The sequence below is a fragment of the Ziziphus jujuba genome, chromosome 11 (assembly GCF_031755915.1).
Source record: "Ziziphus jujuba cultivar Dongzao chromosome 11, ASM3175591v1".
Classification (NCBI taxonomy): domain Eukaryota; kingdom Viridiplantae; phylum Streptophyta; class Magnoliopsida; order Rosales; family Rhamnaceae; genus Ziziphus; species Ziziphus jujuba.
This window is the reverse complement of record NC_083389.1, coordinates 28,195,287-28,216,775: the sequence shown is the minus strand read 5'-3', so window position 1 is coordinate 28,216,775 and position 21,489 is coordinate 28,195,287. Positions and strand designations below refer to the sequence as shown.

The following is a 21,489-nucleotide window of genomic DNA, read 5'->3' as shown; positions in this document are numbered from 1 at the left end:
CTATCTATAAAGTATATGAACAGATAACTATATGACAAAGACAATGTCAATCACAATATTTAAAACTAAGCTGACAGGTTTTTATTTTAGAAAGAAGGAATGAAATAAAGAAAAGGAAATAGTATTAGTCAGAAAGATTTAGATTTAGCTTGGAAGTAAACGAGGTGCATGTTGATAGTTAGTTTTTGTCTGGGTGCCCATAAATGATAAGATAATGAGATTATGAGAGCATATTCTAGATCCCATCCCATTCATCTTAAGTTGGAGTATTATAAGTTTCTTTGGGTCTTCCTTGAATTACAGGTGTCAATCTGTAACCTTTTATCCGTGTACTCCCCAGAGGAAGTTACATGGTGGTTTCCTGACTCGACCATCTGACTTTTTTATATCTCTATCTACTGTGTAACTGCAGCTTAGTTCGATAACAACGCCCCCATTTCCCAAATGAAAGTAAAACAGAGTTGCAAAGCAATAGTAATTACTTGAGAGAACGAATATAATAGCATACTCAGCCCCTCGTGATCTCATAAAAAACTTTTTAAGAGTGGCAAACTGATCCCACACAATTCACCACGTAAAAGCCATGTCACTCCCTCCTACGGTATCTGTGGACTTCCTCTGCCTCCTATGTTCTTTGCGTCTCCATGTTATTGCCTAAAAAGTTATTTCAGGTATGAAAATCTAATACTAAAAGCTTCCCTTTTTCATAAAGTGCTTTCTGCCGATTGCACAAATGCCATTTTAGTCAAAGCCATACTTTTTTTTGGGCCCTTTTTCGCTTTTGATAAGGTAAGGCAGACAACAAATCATTTTGTGAGTTCAAAACATATTAAAATCTCAGGAAAATGAGTTTGTTTGATAGTTGTAGGAAAGTCTATTATTGTTTTCTAGTTCTTCTATTATATGTCTAATAATATTATGGTTGTCATAGACAGTCTCCTGAAACTATTCTTTTCCATGTAAACCAGAGAGAGAACTTAATAACCATGGAGATTAAGTTTCTGCTGCTGCTTGCAATCTTTATATGGGCATGGTCAAGCTCTTTGTCTTTTACAACATCCTGTGATGATGGGTTACTAAGAATTGGTCTAAAGAAGCGACCATTAGACCTTAAGAGAATAAATGCTGCAAGCATCGCCAGGGGGGAAGTTTCTGATCCTCCACCACAAGGTCTAAGAGATGAAAATATTAATTTGTATACTACGCACGCTGAAATTGTATATTTAAAGAATTACCTTGATACCCAGTACTTTGGAGAGATTGGCATTGGCTCGCCCCCACAAACCTTGACTGTTGTCTTTGATACTGGAAGCTCCAATCTTTGGGTCCCATCATCAAAATGCATTTTTTCTGTAAATTCTTCATTGACTATAAAGTGTTCTGTAATAATCCCCAGTCTCTTAAGAGTGTTTTATGATTATAAACTCCTATTTGCAGCTTTCTTGCTATTTCCACTCCAAGTACAGGTCTAAACTATCCCGTACATACACTAAGATAGGTAAAATCTCCCATTCATTATCTTTGGAAGTAAAATATCCCATTCATTATCTTTAGAAGGCCAGAGGCCTCCCATTTTTTTTTTTTTTTGATGAATAATAATGAAAACCCTTTGTTGTGTTCTGATTCAGGACTACCTTGCAAAATTCCTTATGGTTCTGGACATATTTCCGGCTTCTTCAGCCTTGATAATGTCAAAATTGGGGACGTTGTCATCAAAGACCAAGTGGGTTTCCAATATAATTTTAGGCATGCATGAAGCTTAGTCCTTGGAAATAGTTGGTTTCCAATGAATTGATGCTATATCTGTTCCCGTCCTTCAGGAATTTGTTGAGATTACAAGGCAAGGATTTTTGACATTCTTAGCTACGAAGTTTGATGGGATTCTTGGACTTGGATTTCAGGATATTGCTATTGGCCAAGCCACGCCAGTATGGTATAGTGTTCTTACAAATAACTACATATTGTTACTCAACAACGTTATGCTTGTTTACTTGTGAAGTATATTGTTTCAATTACTGATCTTCCTCCTTGTTAGAGGAGGGTTAACAAAAGACGTTTATTCTGTGTTCTTTTCCTTTTTACTCTTTTGATATCTTAAACCATGTAGACAAGCTTTTTGGTACAGGTATAATATGGTGGAGCAAGGTCATATGGCCCAGCAAATTATCTCTTTCTGGCTGAACCGGGACCCAAAGGCAAAGGTGGGGGGTGAAATTGTGTTTGGAGGTATTGACTGGAGGCACTTTAGGGGAGACCACACGTACCTCCCGATCACTCGATCGGGTTACTGGCAGGTGTTTTACTGTGAAACTTTCGTTGTTCCCTTTTAGAATCTTCTTCTTGGTAAATGAGTTGACATTTAATTTACTTATTTTCATCTGTACAGATTGAAGTGGGAGATATTAGTATTGAAGATATTTCTACAGGTGACATCTTATTTTCATTTCCTACACTGCTTCAACTTTCTTTTGTATGCTTGCTTTTTTAAATAATATTAATCGATGAAATCATGTCCATGTTGAGATAAAGCCAATTGCAAAAGTATTACAAGTTTACAAATCCATCTAAAGTATCCTTGCTTGCAATATATGTTTAATGTGCATATTTTCTGAACTACATAAGCCAAAAATTCCATCCTAAAACATCATTCCTAAACTGCAAAAAGATTAAAGAGAAATCTTAATGGTAGGTGGATTTCCATTTACCTCAGTTAGTTTTTTGATAGTTTCCGAACTCTCATAATAATAATAGGCAATTCTTGAGTTTCATTTTTCATATGCAAACCGTGACAATATCGCTAAGCATAAAATTTTCAGGCTTGTGTGAGACTGGTTGTGCTGCCATCGTGGACTCAGGAACATCCTTTCTTGCCGGTCCAACTGTATGAATCAAAGGCTTATACTTGAAGCTTCAATTTTATTGTTGTTTTATTTTATTTTATCTACTCTTTCTTTCTCAAATAAAACATTATTACATCTTTGACTAGCTGTTGTTTTCAGGCTATTGTGGCTCAAATCAACCATGCCATTGGAGCAGAAGGATTTGTAAGCTTGGAATGTAAAAATGTTGTTTCAAACTATGGAAATATGATATGGGATTATTTAATATCAGGGGTTTGTATATATCCTCTTAACTTTTCCTTTGAACACTCTCTATAATTACTTATAGTAATGATGAAATGTATTAGAATTCATTTCTAATTCTTGCAGGTACGGCCTGAAGTAGTCTGTGTAGATCTTGGACTCTGTTTGATTAATGGATCTCATCATGTGAGGTTATATTGCTTTTCTTTCTTATTTTCTTCTTCTATTTCATTTTCCTTTTATGTTCTTCTCTTTTGGGTTGGTGGGGGTGCAATGCTGGCTTGACTGTAATATAACTTCTTAATAATTTAAGAGCAAACTTGGACTTTGCAGTAATCATATTGAAACAGTGGTTCAAAATGAAACTCGGAAGGGGTCGCCAGTTGGTGAAAGTCCTTTGTGTACTTTCTGTGAGATGCTTGTCCTCTGGTTTCAAGTACAGCTTAAACAACAAAAAGCAAGGGATAAAGTATTCAAATTCGCAGATGAGGTGAGTCCTTTTTTGTTATGTGATATTAATGATGAATCTGCATTGACTAAAAATTCTTTTTTCTTTTTCCTCATCCTTTTTTTAAGTTTCACTGTGTTAAAGGTGTGTGAGAGGCTCCCAAATCCCTTTGGAAAATCGTTTATCAACTGTGATAGGATTGCGGCCTTGCCGAATGTCACGTTCATGTTAGGGAACAAATCCTTCCCCCTATCTCCAGATCAGGTATGGTTTTTATTATCATTATGTTCTTTTACCTTCTTTACATTCATGCCAACATGATAAAAAATACTGGTGTATTTTGCAAAATGATCGACTCAAAGTTGTGTAGGCTGATGAGAATAAGAAGTTTTTGGTTTTGTGTAAAATCTTAAGAACAATTTGATTTTTTTTTCCCTTTAAATTTTCAGTATATACTTAGAATCGAAGAAGGCTGTTCCACTGTCTGCCTCAGTGGGTTTGTTGCTTTGGATGTACCTCCTCCACAAGGTCCTCTTTGGTAAGTTATTACAAATATATGATTTACTGCATTTATATGATGATTAAGGGTGATCTTTGCATAAGATTTATAAGTGGCAACCTAAGCATGTGAAATGCAGGGTTCTTGGAGATTTGTTCTTGGGAGCATATCACACAGTGTTTGATTATGGCAATCTCAGGGTAGGATTTGCAAATGCTGCATAGTAATCCTTTTAGATCTCCACGTTGTTTTTTGTCTGTAAATCGTTCAGGTTAATAGAAACTAGAAAGCCAATATTCCAGTGGGGTGTAAAAATATGATAGTGGGCTAAATGTTTTATTAGGTCCTTTTCACCTAACAGTATACACAGGGCCTTGTGTAGAAATAAATGTGGGTATGAATAAGATGTGTTAGAGCATTTTGTAGAAGTATTTTGATATATGAATAATAAGGCAAGCAAATTTGCTTGCAAACAACTTTTATAGATGGTTCGCTGTGATTTTGAACAGATTTAGCATTCAAGCTTTTGAACAAGAGTATAATGAAAAAAGACTAAATCTTTACTGAAAAGGTCAAAGAAAGATGTATTTCAAGCTTGCAACAGTATACTATATATTATTAAGCGATTTATTGGAAAAAAATGATGAAGCCAGCATTCGAGCATAACAGACAGTGACAGATTAAACTGAAATCAATACATTTGGAACTTTTCCTTTGTCTTCTCGAAGACCTGTTCTGCAATAATAGCCCCATTGCCATCTGCTCTTTTGATCTCCAAATGAGCTTTTTGATAGAAGCCAGTACCCCTCAATGCATCAGCAATAAAATCATCAAAACCAATAGCAATGGCCGCTTCAGCCTTTGCTCCATAAACCAACCTCTGTTCAGCATAACGAATTCATACCATGTTATAGCTGTTATGCACTAAACCACAAATGACAGGCAAAGAAACATGAAGAAAGAGCAAGACTAGTCCAACCTTAATTCTTGAAAGGTGGATAGCACCAAAGCACATAGGGCAAGGCTCACAAGATGCATATATTTCACAATCTGAAAGCTCAATCTGTTTCAGTTTCTTGCATGCCTGGTAAACACAAAATCATCATTAGTTCAAATGCAAATTCTTCAAATAACAATTCAGCTGATGTTATTATATTCTATGAACAATAGACTTTGTACTTTTCTGTGGGTCCCTAACCTCTCTTATTGCTGTGACCTCAGCATGGGCAGTTGGATCTGTGTTATTCAAAACCATGTTGTGACAACTTACAACCACTTCATCATCACGTACAACAACTGCACCAAAAGGCCCTCCATCTCCACACTCTACACCTTTATACGCTTCTTGAACTGCCTTGCTTAAGAATTTATGGTCTCTATCCTGTACAACTGGGATGACCAGTAACAACAAACCAAAATGATGACTAAACTAATATCAACAAAGTATGCTAACATGATTAATAATCAAAGACCATGCAATTGTATGAATCAAACTCTTATTTTTCTGGTTTGTCAGTGGGATACAAAAACATTTGAATTTATTCTGTGTGCTGTTCCTAAAACGTTTGATATTATTGATAGCTATAGCCAACCATCCCCAGAAATACACGAGAAAGTTAAAAGTTGAAAAATATATAGGCATTCCTTCTATTCTTCTCCAGCAAAAACAGAGAAGAAGAAGGCAGATCAGTTTAAGTGCCATTACCTTCTTGATGACCAGCAAATGCAGAAGCAACAGAAACAGTTCCATCCTTGGTTTCCATCACTAAGATCATAAAACAGGCAAAGGGTATGAAACTAGATTATTATGTACTCTAAAAACTCAATTCAAAAGCTGTAACCAACAAGAGAATGCCATTATTATGAAGCGCCTTGTACAAAGAGAAGAGATCCCATACGTGGGAAAGAGGGGATAACAAAAAACCAGAAAAATCACAGTACCAAACACGAAAGTACCCAGAAACGAATAAAAAGCGAGAGCAGAGAAAGACATATAGATTGTTATAAAGACAGAGAGAGGCTTTTACCTTTAGCTTCCTCCATGGCCATGTCAATGTGTTTGGTGACCTCCAATAAGATTGGACCAACTTCAACTAATATATCACTATCAAATCAAACCAGGGAAGGGATCCTCCTTTTGGAAAACAACGACAACAAGAATCCGAATTTAAATTGGATCACAAAAAAAAATAATGTCCAATCCGAATTTAAATTGGATCACAAAAAAAAAAATAATGTCCCAAAAAAAAAAAAAGGAATCTTTAATATTTGATCTCTACACGGAGGATGAGAAACAGCCCATTATATGCATGGTAAGGTGGAAGAATTAAAAAAGAGACAAAAAGGAAGTTGCTTGTGGGGTTCTGCTTCTTCTCCTCCTCTTCCTCCTTTATTGAATATTGACTCTTTTTTTTTTTTTTTTTTTCCCCAAAGAAAATATTAAAAAACAAAAAATTGGCCTGCCTTACTCATGTGAGTTATCCAATCTGTGTAAATAAAAATGGAAATCTATGAATAAATCCGACAAAACCACCCATACGCATGCATCATAGATAATGTAGATAGATCACCATCACCTTATTCCCGCCAAATCTACGACCACATGTGTTTTTTTTTTTTTTTTTTTTTCCTACTCCTGAAAAAAAAAAATTAAAAATATAATTTCCAAATCTTGATACCACAAAACAGAGCCAGCTAGGCAATTCATATCCACCTTCACAAATTTTATCTTATATCAAATACTACCATAATAAATAAATGTGTGTGTATATATATATATATATACATATAATTGGAAACGTAATTATATTCCGATATTATTACCGGAATTGGTGTTTGTGTATGGTGACATAGAAATTGAATGCTCAAACGGCGTCGTGGTAATTGATTTGATTTGATTTGATTTCAATAGATATGCAGCCGCCGTGGTGGCATAGGCTCCCGGTAATTGCAGCAGCCAAAACGGCAACGTGCTGTGGTGCTGTAGCTGCAGGACTCAACGGCCGCCTCCTAACGACAGCTCAGCCCTCTAATATTCCACCACTTACGCCTAAGACGACGTCGTTGCAGCTTCCGAACTCAAATACCTCAACGACTACGCTGTCTTCTTCTTCTTGTTCATCATCATCATCATCATCTTACTCTGTTGCTGTTTCTGTTCTCGTTTCCACTCCGCCCATTAGAGCAACTCCTGAACTGGGCCTCGTTTCTCTTCTCTTTGTCCTCTCCACGGTTACTATATTTACATTTATACATAAAAATAATCCTTATAAGTATCTAATTTGCTTTCCTAAATATCCTCACCATCATGTTTTATTTATTTATTTATTTGACAATGGAAATGCAGGCTTTTATTGCGCTCATCTCCCTTGCTGTGATTTCCATTCCCACTATGAACGTAAAGTCCACTCCTTTTTTCCTTTTTTTCCTAATATTCTTTATTATCTTCTATATACCCTGAAAAAGTCCCATGCTTTTATTGCACAAATACGAAACATCACTCTCTGTTTTCTCTGTCTCTGTGGTGGGTGTTAATGATGACTTATAAAAGGCTTTTAGAAGATTGGAAGCTTCAGCAAACCAACTGTCCGATATAGTCTCCCAGGAGGTACCCGGAACCTTGTTTTCTCTCAAACTTTCTGGCCTCGACATTCACGAATTGACCCAACAGCTTGCAATTCTCAGGTAAATGCAATGTTACTAATTTTGAAGCGGGAATTAGTTTAATTCTCAACTTATTATATATATATGCTTTGTGTTTGGTTTCTTGGTTTTCTTAAAGGGAGAAGATTTCTGCAAGGCGCTATGCAAACAAAAAGCAGAAGCACTAGTACTAAGTAAGAAGCCAAAACTTCATTTGGGAGGAGCTAATTTCCTAGTTTCTTATAAGTTAATAACTAACCAGAATTTGTATTTTAATGTACAAGTACGAAGGAATCATTGGCATTTGCTACTATACATCTATATATATATATATGTATATGTATATGTATGTATACATAAACTGGAAGATTGCTTCTTTATGAGCCGATATGAAAAGCATGTAAAATGTATTTATCTTTTAAGCTTTAAAATTGATGGGATTGAGTAAGAATATCGGTAACTAACACTCAACATGTTTATGATACACAATCAGAGTTGCTCATAGTGTTTGTTACAAAAAAAAAAAAAAAAAAAAAAAAAAAAAAAAAAAAGGAGGAAGATATTCCTGTATGAGGAGATTTATAAATCTTTCAATTATTGTCCTAATCTGCAGACTCATAGTTTTGCTGCATGCTTCTTGAGAACTTCACCAGCATCTTTTGCATGCTCTGGCACCGGCATATTGCATAAAAGGGTAACTCTGGATGATGATACCAAGGATTTGCTGTTTGATTTTGAGTTTGAGGGATCAATCTTCCATAGTCGTACCTCCCAAACCTGCTTACAAGTTACAATTTCCCCATATTATTCCACATACCTTAATGATTAATTTAGCTACTCACCCAAGCCCTAAATTTTATTATACTTGTTTTCAGTATTAACTACTAGTCTACCACCAAAAGAGCCGGTAGGTAGGAAAGGCTGATCCCAGAAATAAGTCAGTCTAATATTGTTGGAGGATAAAGCTACTTTTTCAGCGTTGACATTTCCTCTACCCCAATTATAGAGAGAGAGAGAGAGAGAGAGAGAGAGATGACTTTTCTTTACCCCAATTAAAACACCGTTCCTAAATTTGCTTCTTATTCTGGTGGGGTGGGGGGCTTTGCTGGTAGATCATTTCCAGAATTACTTTGGACCAGATACAATGAATGCAATTGTAATTCTAACTGCAACTACTTTACTTGTTGATGATAAATGATGATGAAGGAAAAGGAAAGTTACAACCTGAATGGTTTTGCCAACAGTGATTGGGGAAGCTTCAGCAAGGACGATATCACCAAGCCTAGCGCTCTTCAAATGGTTGATGCTGAGGTGAATTCCAGCAACCCTTTGATAACCAGAGGCCATATGAGCTCCGATGCTTGCCAGGGACTCTGATATCAGTGCCGATACTCCACCATGTAACACCTTGAATGGCTGCTTTTCTTGATCCACAATTCGCAATTCACAATTCATATAATAATATATATATATATATATATGTTAGTATTAGTTAAAATCAATCCAAGAGAAATTAACAGGGAAAAAAAAAAAAAAGATATGTATTAAGAAAGATAGAAAGAGTGAGATGGACCTGACAGCACTTTTCGGTAACATGGAGACGGCCGCTGAGTCTGTGAGCTGATACTTCTTCAATCTGGAAGCCCGTGTTATGGAGCGCAGCATCCAAATCTTTGGTCTTGGACGATGTTGATGATGATGATGAAGAAGAGTGTTGCTTGTGATCCATGTGAGAATATTAATGACAAAAAAGACTTATGATTTCGGTTTGGTTTGGTTATTTTGAGCTACTAAGGTAATAATGGCGTAGTGTTAGTGTAGAACAATTGGATGGGGTCTTTGGGTGGGTGACTGGGTGTTGGATTAGAATTAGATGATGAGGTAGATGGAGGAAGACGACCAAATGGTGGTGGGTGGCCACAGGGCTACGTCATATCATATCTGATATGTCACAACTTGATTGGACTACAATATTAGGTGGTTTCTCTTCTTCACCTTCTACTTTTTGGGAGACCTACACAGAGAGAGAGAGAGAGAGAGAGAGGTCTTCTAGCTTTGTTTTTTCTCCTATAATTTTCCACGCTTACAAACAAAACCAACCTCCGTAACTTTTACTATTTGTTTAAGTGGATGATGCTTCCATTTTTAAATACCTATTTTTTTATTTATTCTCTCACCTCTATCACAGATTATTTTACGTAATTTCTGTTATTCTTTTAAGAATTTGTCTTAAATACTAATCATTCTTACCCAATTTTAACTAAATAACTGTGGAATTTTATTTCACCAAAAAAAAATATATAACTGTAGAATTTTAAATCGAACTTTACATGAGGGGCAAAAAAAAAGTTAGCTAAAAGTTAAAATTAAAAGAGAGAAATTTGTTGGGTCCAAGACTCACTGGAGAAACATAAAGAGATATGAGATTCTTATAGCATACATGCAGATAAAGAAAAATCTGTTATGTGGGAAGGCATAAAAAAATTTGGAGTGGATTTCTAAAATTGATGTTTGATTTTGAAAAAAAAAAAAAAATATATATATATATATATATATGTTTGAGAAACAATAATGAGATTTTCATGGACTCATCTTTCCAGCTGTTGTCTGGATCTCTCTTTCTCGCTCTGGTTCTTTTTCTTCTTCTTTTTTTTATATATTTTCTCATAACTTATCCATTTTCTTTTATTTTATTTTCAGATTTTTTCATATCTTTCCCAAACTCTATGTACAAATTAAAACTAGATAAAACACTAGAAACCGATCAAATTTGAACAACCGCATCGTTAGCTCAAATTTCCTTCCTAATAAGTTTACCAAATTTCTCTAATAAAATTCTCTGATTTTTTTAAAAAAAAAACTTCATATATAATTCAGTCAATTATTTATTTAATATTTCTACTGGTGTATTTTTATTTTTATTTTTGGTTGCGAATATTACCTTTAAAAAAAGATTTATAATTTGTTTGTTTAAATTTCTATTTTTAACCATTGAAATAACCACAAAAAAAAAAAAAACAGAATAAACAAACTTGTTTTTTCCCCTTCTAAAATAGACAAATACATTGAAAAATAAATTGAAAACCATAGAGTAAAAATAAATAGAAAAATTAAAGATAAGTATTCACATAAAAACGATTTTAATTTGTCTTTTTTGTTTTCTTACATGTTTATCACTCAAAAAAAAAAAAAGTACATATTAATCATCATGAAACAAACAAAAAAATACTTGTAGTGTAAGGGCATTTAAGTTTTTTATGATGCCATATAGTATAAAAAGTGTAGAACTAACTCTGCACCAGAGAATCTTTGATCGGAGTTTATTAAGATTTTGCCTTTTTTTAATTTTCCCTGGAAATCTGAATTTTTTATTTTCTTTTTTGGCCCTTTTCTGCCAGGGGAAATATAAAGAAAAAGAAAAGAAAATGATTAAGTTTGTTGTGCTGATTTGACCCGTTACAAAGAGCCATATCACCAAAAATTACTGAGCTTCCCTAACTTTTTGCACCAAAAAGAATCATCATCAACACTTCGGTAAACAAAAATTTCGAAGATTATTCCACATTTTTTTTTTTTGCATATCTAATTATATACCAAAAGAAAACCTTTAAACCATTGAAAGCAAATTAAGTGTTTCCTTTACCCATTTCAAAATCCAAACTTTGTAAAGCCCCTTATAAAGGCCAAGCAACGAATAACAATGGTGGCAGCTTCCGCATCAAATGCAGAGGCTCATCTTATTCTGCTGTTTGAAAGATCTCTCTTGCTCAACCTTTCTCCAACCTCTTGCACAGCTGCCAAATGGGTGGACTTCCAAGATCATCCTTTCCCTCTTCTCTCTATTCTTTTCCCAACCTCAAACCCAGCCTCAGAATGCTTATTGAAGGTAGGATACATCTATATCAAAACGGAGGACAAAGAAAACATAAAACATCGAAAACGGAGAAGAGAAGCCATTTTCTGACTTGGTCACGTGTCAAACAATGAATAGCAGTAGTCATGAGTGGCTTCGTCCTCCGGGAGTATTTGAAAATTTGCCCCTCTCCATGGTTACTATATTTACATTTATACATGTATATATATGTACATAGATACATAACAAAATCCTTAATCCTTGTGTATCTGGTTTGCTCCATTAATTGGCTTTGCTAAATATCCTCATAATCATGTTTTATTTTGACAATGGAAATGCAGGCTTTTACTGCGCTCATCTCCATTGCTGTGATTTCCATTCCCACTATGAACGTAAAGTCCACTTCTTCACATTCTCTGTTATCTTCTAAATACCCTGAAAAAGTCACGTCCTGACTTTTATTGCATAGATATGAAATATCACTCTCTCTGTCTCTGTGTTTATGGGTCTTAATGATGATTGATAAAAATAAAAAATAATAAATAATAGAGCTTTTAGAAGATTGGAAGCTTCAGCAAACCAAATGTCCAATACAATCTCCAAGGGGGTACCCGGAACCTTGCTTTCTCTCATACTTTCTGGTCTCGACATTCACCAATTGACCCAACAGTTTGCTACTCTCAGGCAAATCTAATATTACTAATTTTGAAGCAGGAATTAGTTTAATTCTCAACTTAATTTGTAGCTGCTTATGTATAAATATATATACGTACATATATGCTTTGTAATGGTTTCTTGGTTTCTTAGGGAGAAGATCTCTGCAAGTCGCTATGCAAACAAAAAGCAGAAGCACTAGTACTATTAAGAAGCCAAAATTTTAAAAGCAGATAATTTTTCTTAGTTTCTTATAGATAACCAGAATTTGTATTTTAGTGTACAAGTAACAGAAGTGATCATTGGCATTTGCTATTATATTATACATATATATATATATATATATATATTTATGCATAAACTGAAAGATTGCTTGTTGTATGAGTTGATATTTGCTGGTTCTATGAGTTGATATGAGAAGAGAAGCATCTAAAATGTATCTGATTATTTAAGCTTAGATATGATGGGATTGGGATTGAGTAAGAATATCGGTAACTGACAGTGAACATGTTTATGAGACACCACCAGAGTTGCTCAAAGTTTTTGTTACAAAAAAAGATATTCCTGTATAAGGAGATTTGAAAACCTTACAATTATGGTCCTAAGTTGGAGACTCATAGTTTTGACGCATACTTCTTGAGAACTTCACCAGCATCTTTCGCATAGTCTGGCACTGGCATGTTGCATACCAGGGTAACTCTGGATGATGATACCAAAGATTTGCTGTTGGAGTTTGAGGGATCAGTCTTCCATAGTCGTACCTCCCAAACCTGCTTACAATTTCCCCATATTAATCCACATTCAGTAATGAATAATTAGCTACCAACCCAACCCTAAATTGTACCGTACTTTTTGTTCTAACTACTAACTATCACCACAAGAGGTGGTGGGTCGGAATGCCTGATCACAGAAATCAGTCAGTCTAATATTGTTAAATTATAACAGCTGCTTTTTCAGCCTTGACTTTTCGTTTACCCCAGTGATGGCAGATACATGACTTTTCTTTACCGCAATTAAAACCGGTTCAGAAATGTGTGGGATTCTGAATGGGGGAAGGACTCCTAGGAACAGGAGCGCATGATCCGGGAAAGGATGTCTAGTCCGATAGGCCAAATGGACAAGGGTGGGATTGCTAATGAATGCAATGGCAATTCTAACACTCCCTCTCTCTCTCATCTGCAACTACTTATATTTTGTTGATGACAAATGATGATGATGATGATGATGAAGGAAAACAAAGAAAAGAAAGGAAAGTTACAACCTGAATGGTTTTGCCAACAGTGATGGGGGAAGCTTCAGCAAGGACAAGATCACCCAACTTGGCGCTCTTCAAATGGTTGATGCTAAGGTGAATTCCAGCAACCCTTTGATAACCAGAGGCCATGTGAGCTCCGATGCTCGCCAGAGCCTCTGATATCAGTGCCGATACTCCACCATGTAACACCTTGAATGGCTGCTTTTGTGGATCCGCAATTCACAATTCACATAACGATAATATATATCTACGTTAATTTTATTTACAATTAATCCAAGAGAAATTAACCAAAAAAAGATAGGTATTGGGAAAGAGAGAAAGAGAGAGATGGACCTGACAGCACTTTTCGGTAACATGGAGGCGGCCGCTGATTCTGTGAGCTGATAATTCTTCAATCTGGAAGCCAGTGATCTGGAGCGGAGTATCCAAAGCCTCGGTCTTGGACGATGTTGGCGATGATGATGAAGATGAAAAAGAAGACTGTTGGTTGTGCTCCATGTGAAAATATTACGACAAAAAAAAGGTTTTATGATTTTGTTGGGTGATTAATATTTGTGTATTGGGTTTCGGGCTGCCAAGGCAATAATGGCGTGCCTGGGTTTGTTGGATTAGTTGTTGATGTTGAGCTGGATAGAATGCAGGAAGGAAGACGAAGAAATGGTGGTGGGTGTCTCACATGTCACAACTTGATTGGACAACAAATATTAGGTGGTTTCTCTTCTTGGCCTTTTCATTTTAGTTTTGAGAGACAGACAGAGAGAGAAGTGATAGATCTGGCTTTGATTTTTTTCTCCTACAATTTTCCCTGCTTACAAACAAAACCACCCTCCCTACCTTTTAATTTTAATATATTTAAGTGGAAGATGCTTTCATTTTTTAATACCATTTATTTATTTATTTATTCGATCTCCATCGTAACAGACCATTTTACGTAATTTCTTTTATTCCTTTTTAGGGTTAACTACTAATCATTTCCAACGGTTTATCAATATTGTATTAAATCTTTTCCATCACATATCTAAGAATGAAAATATAAATATTTCACACCATACTATAAATGGATTAAAGTTCCATACCAAATTTTGACCAATAACTGTGGAATTTTAAATCGAATTTACATATATATATATATATATATATAATATTCCTAAAAGTGAATATTAAAAAAAAAAATATATATATATATATATATATATATATATATATATATATATATATATATATATGTTACTTTCAAGTAGGCCTTGCGTTGAAGCACTTGTTGGGTCTCGCATAATTTAGCAGGGTAGGTTGGAGAAACGTGGCCCAAATGTTTTCCGGGCCTAATTTGAAGCTGTATTGTAAGTTACTACAGTGTATTTTCCATTGAACTTAACAATAAAAACTGCACTCTATCTTTATAATACATTTATTTTTTATATTACCAAAATAAACATATATTTTCCTTTTTCCCCTTATAGGTTCGAATCTCAAAACATAGTCGAAAGAAATCAAGTACATGCGTTATGGTTGATTTTCGCGTCATACTACACAATAATCTCTATGAGAATAATTTGCTTTAAGAACCTATTTAGGAGGGCCCAAATTTTTTATTTTATATATATATATATATCTTCCTGAAACCAATTTCTTATTATATTTATACAAGATATATTATATTTTCTTCATATTCACTAAGGTTACAAAAATTTGTCGAGCAAAAAAAAAAGGTTACAAAAATTTGGAATAGAAAAACCAGCTGTCAGTTATACTCGTAAAATTAATACAATTGAATGAGAAAAATAAACTTAAAAAGAAATTTAAAAAAAGAGAGGCTAATTTTGGCCATACTCGCTATTTGTATTTGTTAATTGGCATACTAAATTCATACCTAATTTCACGACAATATAATCCCAAACATCTACCAAACTCAATGAAGCTTTTTATACATTAGGTAGTAATTAGATGGTTAGGTTGACCACTACATCATTATCTATGTAGTAGTAGTATATAAAACCAATGTTAAATTGTGGTTATAAAATCAGATGTAAAACAGAGACTCTCTCTCAATCTCAAAGGAATTGATCAACATATTATCATTATCTGCGTCTTCTTGGAGTTTGAAGGAAATCATTAACAGAGCAACAATTATCACCAGTAGCTAGTTCAAGATCTTGACGATGATAATCAGGCTCGTACTTTCACTTTTCAACATCAGAACAACAACAGATGACACGGTTGGCCTATGATATGCACACATATATAGTAATCCAATATGGATGTATCTCATAAACTCACACACCAGGGCGGTGGAGTTGGGTCGTACAATGAGTGACATAATTAATACGTACCTAACAATTGCAGGCCCATCCATCTGCTCTGATCTACTTGGACAGGACTCGTGCAGTTCAACAGATAATGGTCCAAAAAATTTAATCCGGCCCTTAATTTAATTTTCTTTCATATTATTTTCCTTTGAATTAATGTTAAGAAAATTAAGATCATTTCTTTATAATACATAATAATATCCTTTTCCCTCGTAGATTTGAAACTCCAAACATGGTCTAAAGAAATCATGCAAATGCACTATAGTTGATTTTCACGTGATAGTATACTATGATCGCTGACACAATAATTTGCTTTCAAAACCAATTTAGGAGGGCACATCATTTCTTTTATATATACACACTCATTGAGTTGCTAAAAAGTTTTAAATAAAAAAAAAATTGTCGTTTCAAGTGAGCCTGGGCTAAAGCACTGGTCAGGACTCATATAGTTTAGTAGGCCAGGTTCGAGGGACATGGCCCAATATAATAAATCCTGGCCTAATTTGATTACTAATAATTTTATTCATTATTATTGCAGTATATTTTCCATTAAATTTAAAAATGAAGACTGAACTCGTATCTTTATAGGTAAATATTTTCCGTATTACCAAAAAGTACATATATATATATATATATATATTCTTTTTCCCCTCATAGACTCGAATTTCAAAACGCAGTCGAAAGAAAACAAGTACCTGCACTATAGTTGATTTTCACGTGATAGTATGCCATGATTGCAATGAGAATAATCTGCTTTAAGAACCTCTTTAGGAGGACCCGAAATTTCTGATCGTATTTATAAGATTTTTCTGAGGTTAGAGAATCCGGACAACTTTTATCCGGAATTTCTCTTATTATCAACAATATAGCAAATGAAAAAGCACGGTGTGAATTTGTACAAAAATTTGTGTATTAGAAAAATATTATATATATATATATAAATATATTTTTTTCATTATTTTATTCATAATGAAATGGTGACAAAAAAAAAAAAAAAAAAACCCTTCAATTCAACTTTTAAACTTGAGACAATTTCTTCCAAATTTTGTTTTCACAACAATTTATTCTCAACATCTAACAAACTAAATGAAGCTTTTCTTGGAATAAAATAAAGATAACCCTTTAATTAATAATTAATAATAAAATAGCATAAGTCACCACCACCACCACAATTATTAGCTAGAAAGGCATGCAGTTGTATAAAACCTAATGCAGGCCCAAACCAAGCTGCAAAGTGAACTAATTTGTGATTATGAAATCAAATGTGAAACAGAGACTCTCTAATCTCATAGGAATTTATTATCACAGAAAAGCAACTAGGCTAAGCATTGTAGATATATGGTTTATAATAATAATGGAGAACCAATAGTGAGTTGACACATGTTAAAGAGAATGCTTTATATACAATGATATTGATCTTGTTCAATCTAACAGTATCAGCCTCTTCTTCCACATAGACGATATTTATTCGTACAAAGAAGAAAAAGAGAAAGTTATATCAGATCTGTTACAACAATATAACAATATAATAATGAATAACCAAACAAGCTAAATGCAAAAAGATAGATACTGTTCTCTGTATTCGATCACACAAAACCAAAAAAAAAAAAAATAAAACTCTTGATTTATTTTATTTTATTTTTTATTTTATTTGCCTCAAGATGCCAAAAAGCTAGACAGCTTGAATGCACTGCTAGAGGGAAATAGGAGGTGGAGATAGAGGGGACTTTTTAACTCCTTCAATCCCTGCCTCGAAGCTTCTCATAAAACCATTACACAAAAGCACCAACGCATAAAAGCTTTGCTTTTCATTATTTTCTATCTATCATTCATCTTTTTAGACTTAACTCTTTTCCTTTTCGGATCAAAAAAAGGCCACCGGCTTATAAAGTAAACCGTGCAAGTTTAACCCATCAAACTTAATTCCAGGTTTTCTAATCTAATACAATTGAAAAAGACTGAAGATTTTATGTCTTTGAATTCCAAATATTCATATATCTCTTATAGTATTAATAACCAAAAAAGAAGAAGATAATAAGTAAATAATTAAAAGCACAATCCTCCAAGTTCCACAGCTTAGAAGGTGAAAAAGGAGTGCAAAAAAATATCGCAACTAGGAGTACAACAGATGTAGTTTCCGTAAGCATTATTTTAATATTGCTAGCTAGATAGAGAGGGCTTAGAATGTGAAAAAGGACTGCAAAAGAATTATCACAACTAGGAGTACAACAAATGTAGTTTCCGTAGGCATTACTTTAATATTGTTAGGTAGATAGAGAGGGCATCTTCTGAGGGAAAAAAAAAAAAAAAAGTAAGGAAATAAAATATATATAATGGAAACTTATGAAAAGGGGTTTTAGGTACTGTACCACATTAGAGAAGAGAAGAGGAAGTCCTGTTTGGGTCAATTCAAAAGCAGAGGACAATAACACTTATTCTTTGTCTTGGTTTTACGACCGTCATAAAATATCATCTCCTGGAACATAATACTGTCACATCAATGAATCCCTGCCGTCCATTTTTATTTTAAGTTAGCTGCCAAACTGGCCTAGATCCCAAACAACCCCCTTATCATCTGTCCCTTATAAATACAGTGAGATATTTCATGGGGTTATTGCAGAAACCTCACTTGTTAAGAAAACAACAATAGCTATATATATATATATATATATAGCTAATAGAAATTATATATACTTAGAAATTATTAAGATGGGGAAGGGAAAATCAGCTTCATTGTTCTCCTTCTGCAACATATTCAAGGCATGCTTTTCAAGTGGAAGCAACGAAGATGCATACTCAGAAGAAGGTTACTACATTAGGAGAAGAATATATGCAAGTGATGAAGATAGAGGTGGTTGGACTGCTGAGCCTGGTATTGACCGCAAAGCTTCTGCTTTCATTGCCAGGTTCTATGAAAGTCGAGTTTCCGACTCTGAGCGCCAAACTTTGGCAGTTTAATTGGTCATCATCAATAATGTCCCTCCAATGCTTTCCAAGCCTGGCCATGCATGAAGCTCCATTAAGCTTACCATGCTTCTTCTCTCTAGCTTTAGAAATTATCCTAGTCACTATTCTGACCTGAGCAGCTTCAATTATGGTTTCCATTTTTTATTATGTTTTTCCTTCTTGTAATTCACTTGCAAATGTGCATCCTAAATATTTTATCACATACAATAATTATGCCCCAGATTACATTTTACATTATTAATTAATAATGCACATTTTATATATAGTCCTTCATGCCGCTCTCTTCTCCTTCTTTTTTTCTTTTTATTATTATTATGAATTTTCTCATTTCTGCATGTGTGATCTTTTCTCATCCACCTTCTTATCATCAATGTTTAACATGAGCAACACTAGATTCTCTTGCAGCCGGTGTTATTTCATTGTGATAAGTATTAACTACTCACTATAGCTAGAATCAAAGGCATATGCTGTTGAAATTAATTAACGATATTATAACATGTACGTAAATCTAATTAACTAACAAGGTTATCAATTTGAGTCTGCTCAAAGCCTATATATCTTAAACCGCTAATTCATTCAAGGTGCATAACCATTTGAGATTAATAAATCAATTAAAAACTGACTGTTTACTCTTAATTTATATATCATTTTCACCTTCCAAAATACTGTATTTTACTTTGTGGGTTGTATACATATTAATGCGTACATCAATCAAAACACTACTGTATATGTAGGTTGTATACATGATAATGTATTTAACTTTGTGGGTTTAGTTCGGATTAACAAGTACATAAGCAAAGAATTAAAAACTAATCTTGCATACATATGAACTTGACGGAGAGACTGCAAATTAGAGGCAAATAATTGCAAACGAGAGAATATATACAACTAAAGAATGAATAAATGGGGTAGAAGCTCACTAGTGATCAGGGTTTACTTGATGGTAATTTATTATCTACTTTTCCAATCTCTAGCATTAACATGGACCCTCCTAGCCAAAAAAACCCCAAAAAAAAAAAAAAAAATGTGACCGGCGGTTTGAACTGGAAGCTTGTAGAAGAACATGCATGGCAAATTACCACATAGTACTAGGAAAAATTATTGGAGCATCGATCTATTCCTTTTTCCTTTATTTATTTTTTTGTGAATGCATTGATCTACATCCTGTCTATCAATAAACAAATATAGAATCCTGTACTTGTTTTTGGCTTTATATGAGGAAAACCCCTACTTTCACTGTTTTGAAATGTACATCTAGTCTTTGCTTGAATTCTACGTATATATGTCATTCCAAATATATATATATATATATATATATATATTTGTAATTATATGTATGTATAAGAATATATATATTTACCAAAAAACAACAATTATATATATTTACGAGTTCAGCTACACATTGCATACTCATTTTTCACATGTTTATAGAGACACCAAATTAAGGGATGGGAATGGAATCTTAAAGAAGTAAAATATGTTACTCGTTTTTATAGATACCAAAAAAAACAAAAAAAAAAAAAAGGAAAAAGAAAAGAGAAAAAAAAACTCCAATTATGTGTCGCAACTACCAGTTAAAGAAAGAAGAACAGTGGTATCCTGGTATTTGAGTCCTAAGGCTTTATAAGAATGGTAAAAGAACCTTATGCTTGTTTATGGCTTCCAACTCATTTCTATACTCGAAGAGAGAGCAAACACCTTATAAAAGGTGACCCCATCCAACCCCTAAAAAACAAAAAACTATATAGGAATGTTGTGGTGAAGGATCAGTGCCCAAATTGCTACATTTATTAACTCTTCAAAGGATTCTAACCCAGTTCTCTCCTCCTAATTTCTCTTTCCCTTAAGTGAAACAGTCATTGTCACTGTGCATGCCAGGGTAAAAGTAACTCTCTCTCCTCCTCCCCTCCCCCCTTCTCTTGGGGTTCTCTTCCTTTTTGCTTCAGCTACTTAGAAGGAGAACCATCTAAATCTATATGGCCCTTTTTTATTTCTTTAAATTTTCTTTTTCTTTCTTCTAAGGTTCCTTTTTCTAACTTCCTTTTTGGTGGCTCTTTCAATGTTCAGCATTAAAATGAGTGATCCACTGCAGCCCTTCAATTTCCGCCTTTCCATTCCACTATATGTTATACTCGGTTTCTTACCTGGCTACTTCGACTACTACTTCCAAGGGTCAATTAAAATTTAGAAAAACAATCTATTATGGACCCAGAATTCCATACCACTCTTGCTTTAACTAATCTAACCTAATCCAGTCTAATCCAAGCCTAAGTCTAAATGAAGATATTGAAAGTTTACCTACAAAAGTTGAGATTCCCCTGCTGCACATGTAGAATCCACTGCCTTAGGCACATTTTTGCAGACACATGGATACCGCAGAATTTGCTGAACTAAAAATCAAGTCTACAGAATTAGTATGTTGGTCATGAATTATTTTGTCTTCTTGAAAGTTGAAACTTTGATGCTCCCATGGTTTTGTTCACTTAAATACAGTTTCCCTTGTCTACTACAGAAACATGTTACTGTCCTCAACCGGGAAAAGAAATGTGCATATATTTATATCCACTTCTGCTGCACAAAACAAAATATGGATTTCAAATGACTTATACGACCCCCAGTAAGAAAATCTTAGTACTGAAAATAACAAAACAGAAAAAGAGATAGGAGCTATTTTGAGACTAAGGAAATTATTGAGGAATCCATTAGCCCAGTGGTCATAAAAGTTAAGGAAGAGAACAACAAAACTCTTCACATTTACATAGCACGTTACATACAACTGTTT

The 21,489-nt window shown here is 34.2% G+C and overlaps 6 protein-coding genes across 7 annotated transcripts; 3 read left to right on the top strand and 3 right to left on the bottom strand.

Moving 5' to 3' along the window:
• The first annotated feature begins 297 nt into the window (after positions 1-297).
• LOC107433313 (aspartic proteinase) lies at positions 298-4,514 on the top strand. Of its 2 annotated transcripts, XM_016044589.4 has the most exons (14): positions 305-671; positions 969-1,352; positions 1,438-1,498; positions 1,629-1,723; positions 1,821-1,933; positions 2,126-2,294; positions 2,387-2,426; positions 2,817-2,881; positions 3,000-3,113; positions 3,210-3,274; positions 3,417-3,573; positions 3,676-3,795; positions 3,981-4,069; positions 4,170-4,514. In XM_016044589.4, the coding sequence occupies exons 1-14, from the start codon at positions 645-647 to the stop codon at positions 4,252-4,254; spliced, it is 1,584 nt and encodes a 527-aa protein (XP_015900075.1). In that variant the 5' UTR covers positions 305-644; the 3' UTR covers positions 4,255-4,514. The 2 variants fall into 2 exon arrangements, 1 of the variants encoding a protein (XP_015900075.1); XR_003053161.3 differs by lacking the exon at positions 4,170-4,514 and having other exon boundaries at positions 298-671; positions 3,660-3,795; positions 3,981-4,009.
• On the bottom strand, positions 4,462-6,554 carry LOC107433316 (guanosine deaminase). The gene is made up of 5 exons (XM_016044592.4): positions 6,058-6,554; positions 5,736-5,795; positions 5,229-5,419; positions 5,010-5,114; positions 4,462-4,910 (listed from the first exon to the last, which is right to left on the bottom strand). The coding sequence occupies exons 1-5, from the start codon at positions 6,077-6,079 to the stop codon at positions 4,722-4,724; spliced, it is 567 nt and encodes a 188-aa protein (XP_015900078.1). The 5' UTR covers positions 6,080-6,554; the 3' UTR covers positions 4,462-4,721.
• Positions 6,555-6,768: 214 nt separating this feature from the next.
• LOC107433310 (uncharacterized) lies at positions 6,769-8,154 on the top strand. Its single transcript, XM_016044585.4, has 4 exons — positions 6,769-7,261; positions 7,377-7,427; positions 7,581-7,714; positions 7,812-8,154. The coding sequence occupies exons 1-4, from the start codon at positions 6,944-6,946 to the stop codon at positions 7,858-7,860; spliced, it is 552 nt and encodes a 183-aa protein (XP_015900071.1). The 5' UTR covers positions 6,769-6,943; the 3' UTR covers positions 7,861-8,154.
• A 25-nt stretch (positions 8,155-8,179) lies between these two features.
• LOC125419446 (1,4-dihydroxy-2-naphthoyl-CoA thioesterase 1) lies at positions 8,180-9,736 on the bottom strand. The gene is made up of 3 exons (XM_048465447.2): positions 9,246-9,736; positions 8,897-9,088; positions 8,180-8,449 (listed from the first exon to the last, which is right to left on the bottom strand). The coding sequence occupies exons 1-3, from the start codon at positions 9,399-9,401 to the stop codon at positions 8,288-8,290; spliced, it is 510 nt and encodes a 169-aa protein (XP_048321404.1). The 5' UTR covers positions 9,402-9,736; the 3' UTR covers positions 8,180-8,287.
• A 2,873-nt stretch (positions 9,737-12,609) lies between these two features.
• LOC107433311 (1,4-dihydroxy-2-naphthoyl-CoA thioesterase 1) lies at positions 12,610-14,259 on the bottom strand. Its single transcript, XM_016044587.4, has 3 exons — positions 13,768-14,259; positions 13,441-13,632; positions 12,610-12,949 (listed from the first exon to the last, which is right to left on the bottom strand). Exons 1-3 carry the CDS (start codon positions 13,930-13,932, stop codon positions 12,794-12,796), a joined length of 513 nt encoding a protein of 170 aa, XP_015900073.1. The 5' UTR covers positions 13,933-14,259; the 3' UTR covers positions 12,610-12,793.
• A 4,074-nt stretch (positions 14,260-18,333) lies between these two features.
• LOC112488971 (uncharacterized) lies at positions 18,334-18,968 on the top strand. Its single transcript, XM_025066868.3, has one exon. It carries the CDS (start codon positions 18,450-18,452, stop codon positions 18,696-18,698), a length of 249 nt encoding a protein of 82 aa, XP_024922636.1. The 5' UTR covers positions 18,334-18,449; the 3' UTR covers positions 18,699-18,968.
• The last annotated feature ends 2,521 nt before the right edge of the window (positions 18,969-21,489 follow it).

Bases quoted from the DNA above. Each gene is read 5' to 3' on its own strand.
- LOC107433313 (XM_016044589.4), top strand. From the start codon at position 645: ATGTTATTGCCTAAAAAGTTATTTCAG. The intron at 2,427-2,816 runs GTGACATCTTAT...TAAAATTTTCAG, and splicing joins TATTGAAGATATTTCTACAG to GCTTGTGTGAGACTGGTTGT. The intron at 3,574-3,675 runs GTGAGTCCTTTT...ACTGTGTTAAAG, and splicing joins TATTCAAATTCGCAGATGAG to GTGTGTGAGAGGCTCCCAAA.
- LOC107433316 (XM_016044592.4), bottom strand. From the start codon at position 6,079: ATGGCCATGGAGGAAGCTAAAG. The intron at 5,420-5,735 runs GTAATGGCACTT...TGGTCATCCCAG, and splicing joins ATTTGCTGGTCATCAAGAAG to TTGTACAGGATAGAGACCAT. The intron at 4,911-5,009 runs GTTGGACTAGTC...TATGCTGAACAG, and splicing joins TCCACCTTTCAAGAATTAAG to AGGTTGGTTTATGGAGCAAA.
- LOC107433310 (XM_016044585.4), top strand. From the start codon at position 6,944: ATGCAGCCGCCGTGGTGGCATAGGCTCCCGGTAATTGCAGCAGCCAAA. The intron at 7,428-7,580 runs GTAAAGTCCACT...GACTTATAAAAG, and splicing joins TTTCCATTCCCACTATGAAC to GCTTTTAGAAGATTGGAAGC. The intron at 7,715-7,811 runs GTAAATGCAATG...GTTTTCTTAAAG, and splicing joins CAACAGCTTGCAATTCTCAG to GGAGAAGATTTCTGCAAGGC.
- LOC125419446 (XM_048465447.2), bottom strand. From the start codon at position 9,401: ATGGATCACAAGCAACACTCTTCTTCATCATCATCATCAACATCGTCC. The intron at 9,089-9,245 runs GTCCATCTCACT...CAAGAAAAGCAG, and splicing joins TTACCGAAAAGTGCTGTCAG to CCATTCAAGGTGTTACATGG. The intron at 8,450-8,896 runs GTTGTAACTTTC...ACTTGTAAGCAG, and splicing joins CTGTTGGCAAAACCATTCAG to GTTTGGGAGGTACGACTATG.
- LOC107433311 (XM_016044587.4), bottom strand. From the start codon at position 13,932: ATGGAGCACAACCAACAGTCTTCTTTTTCATCTTCATCATCATCGCCA. The intron at 13,633-13,767 runs GTCCATCTCTCT...CCACAAAAGCAG, and splicing joins TTACCGAAAAGTGCTGTCAG to CCATTCAAGGTGTTACATGG. The intron at 12,950-13,440 runs GTTGTAACTTTC...AATTGTAAGCAG, and splicing joins CTGTTGGCAAAACCATTCAG to GTTTGGGAGGTACGACTATG.
- LOC112488971 (XM_025066868.3), top strand. From the start codon at position 18,450: ATGGGGAAGGGAAAATCAGCTTCATTGTTCTCCTTCTGCAACATATTC.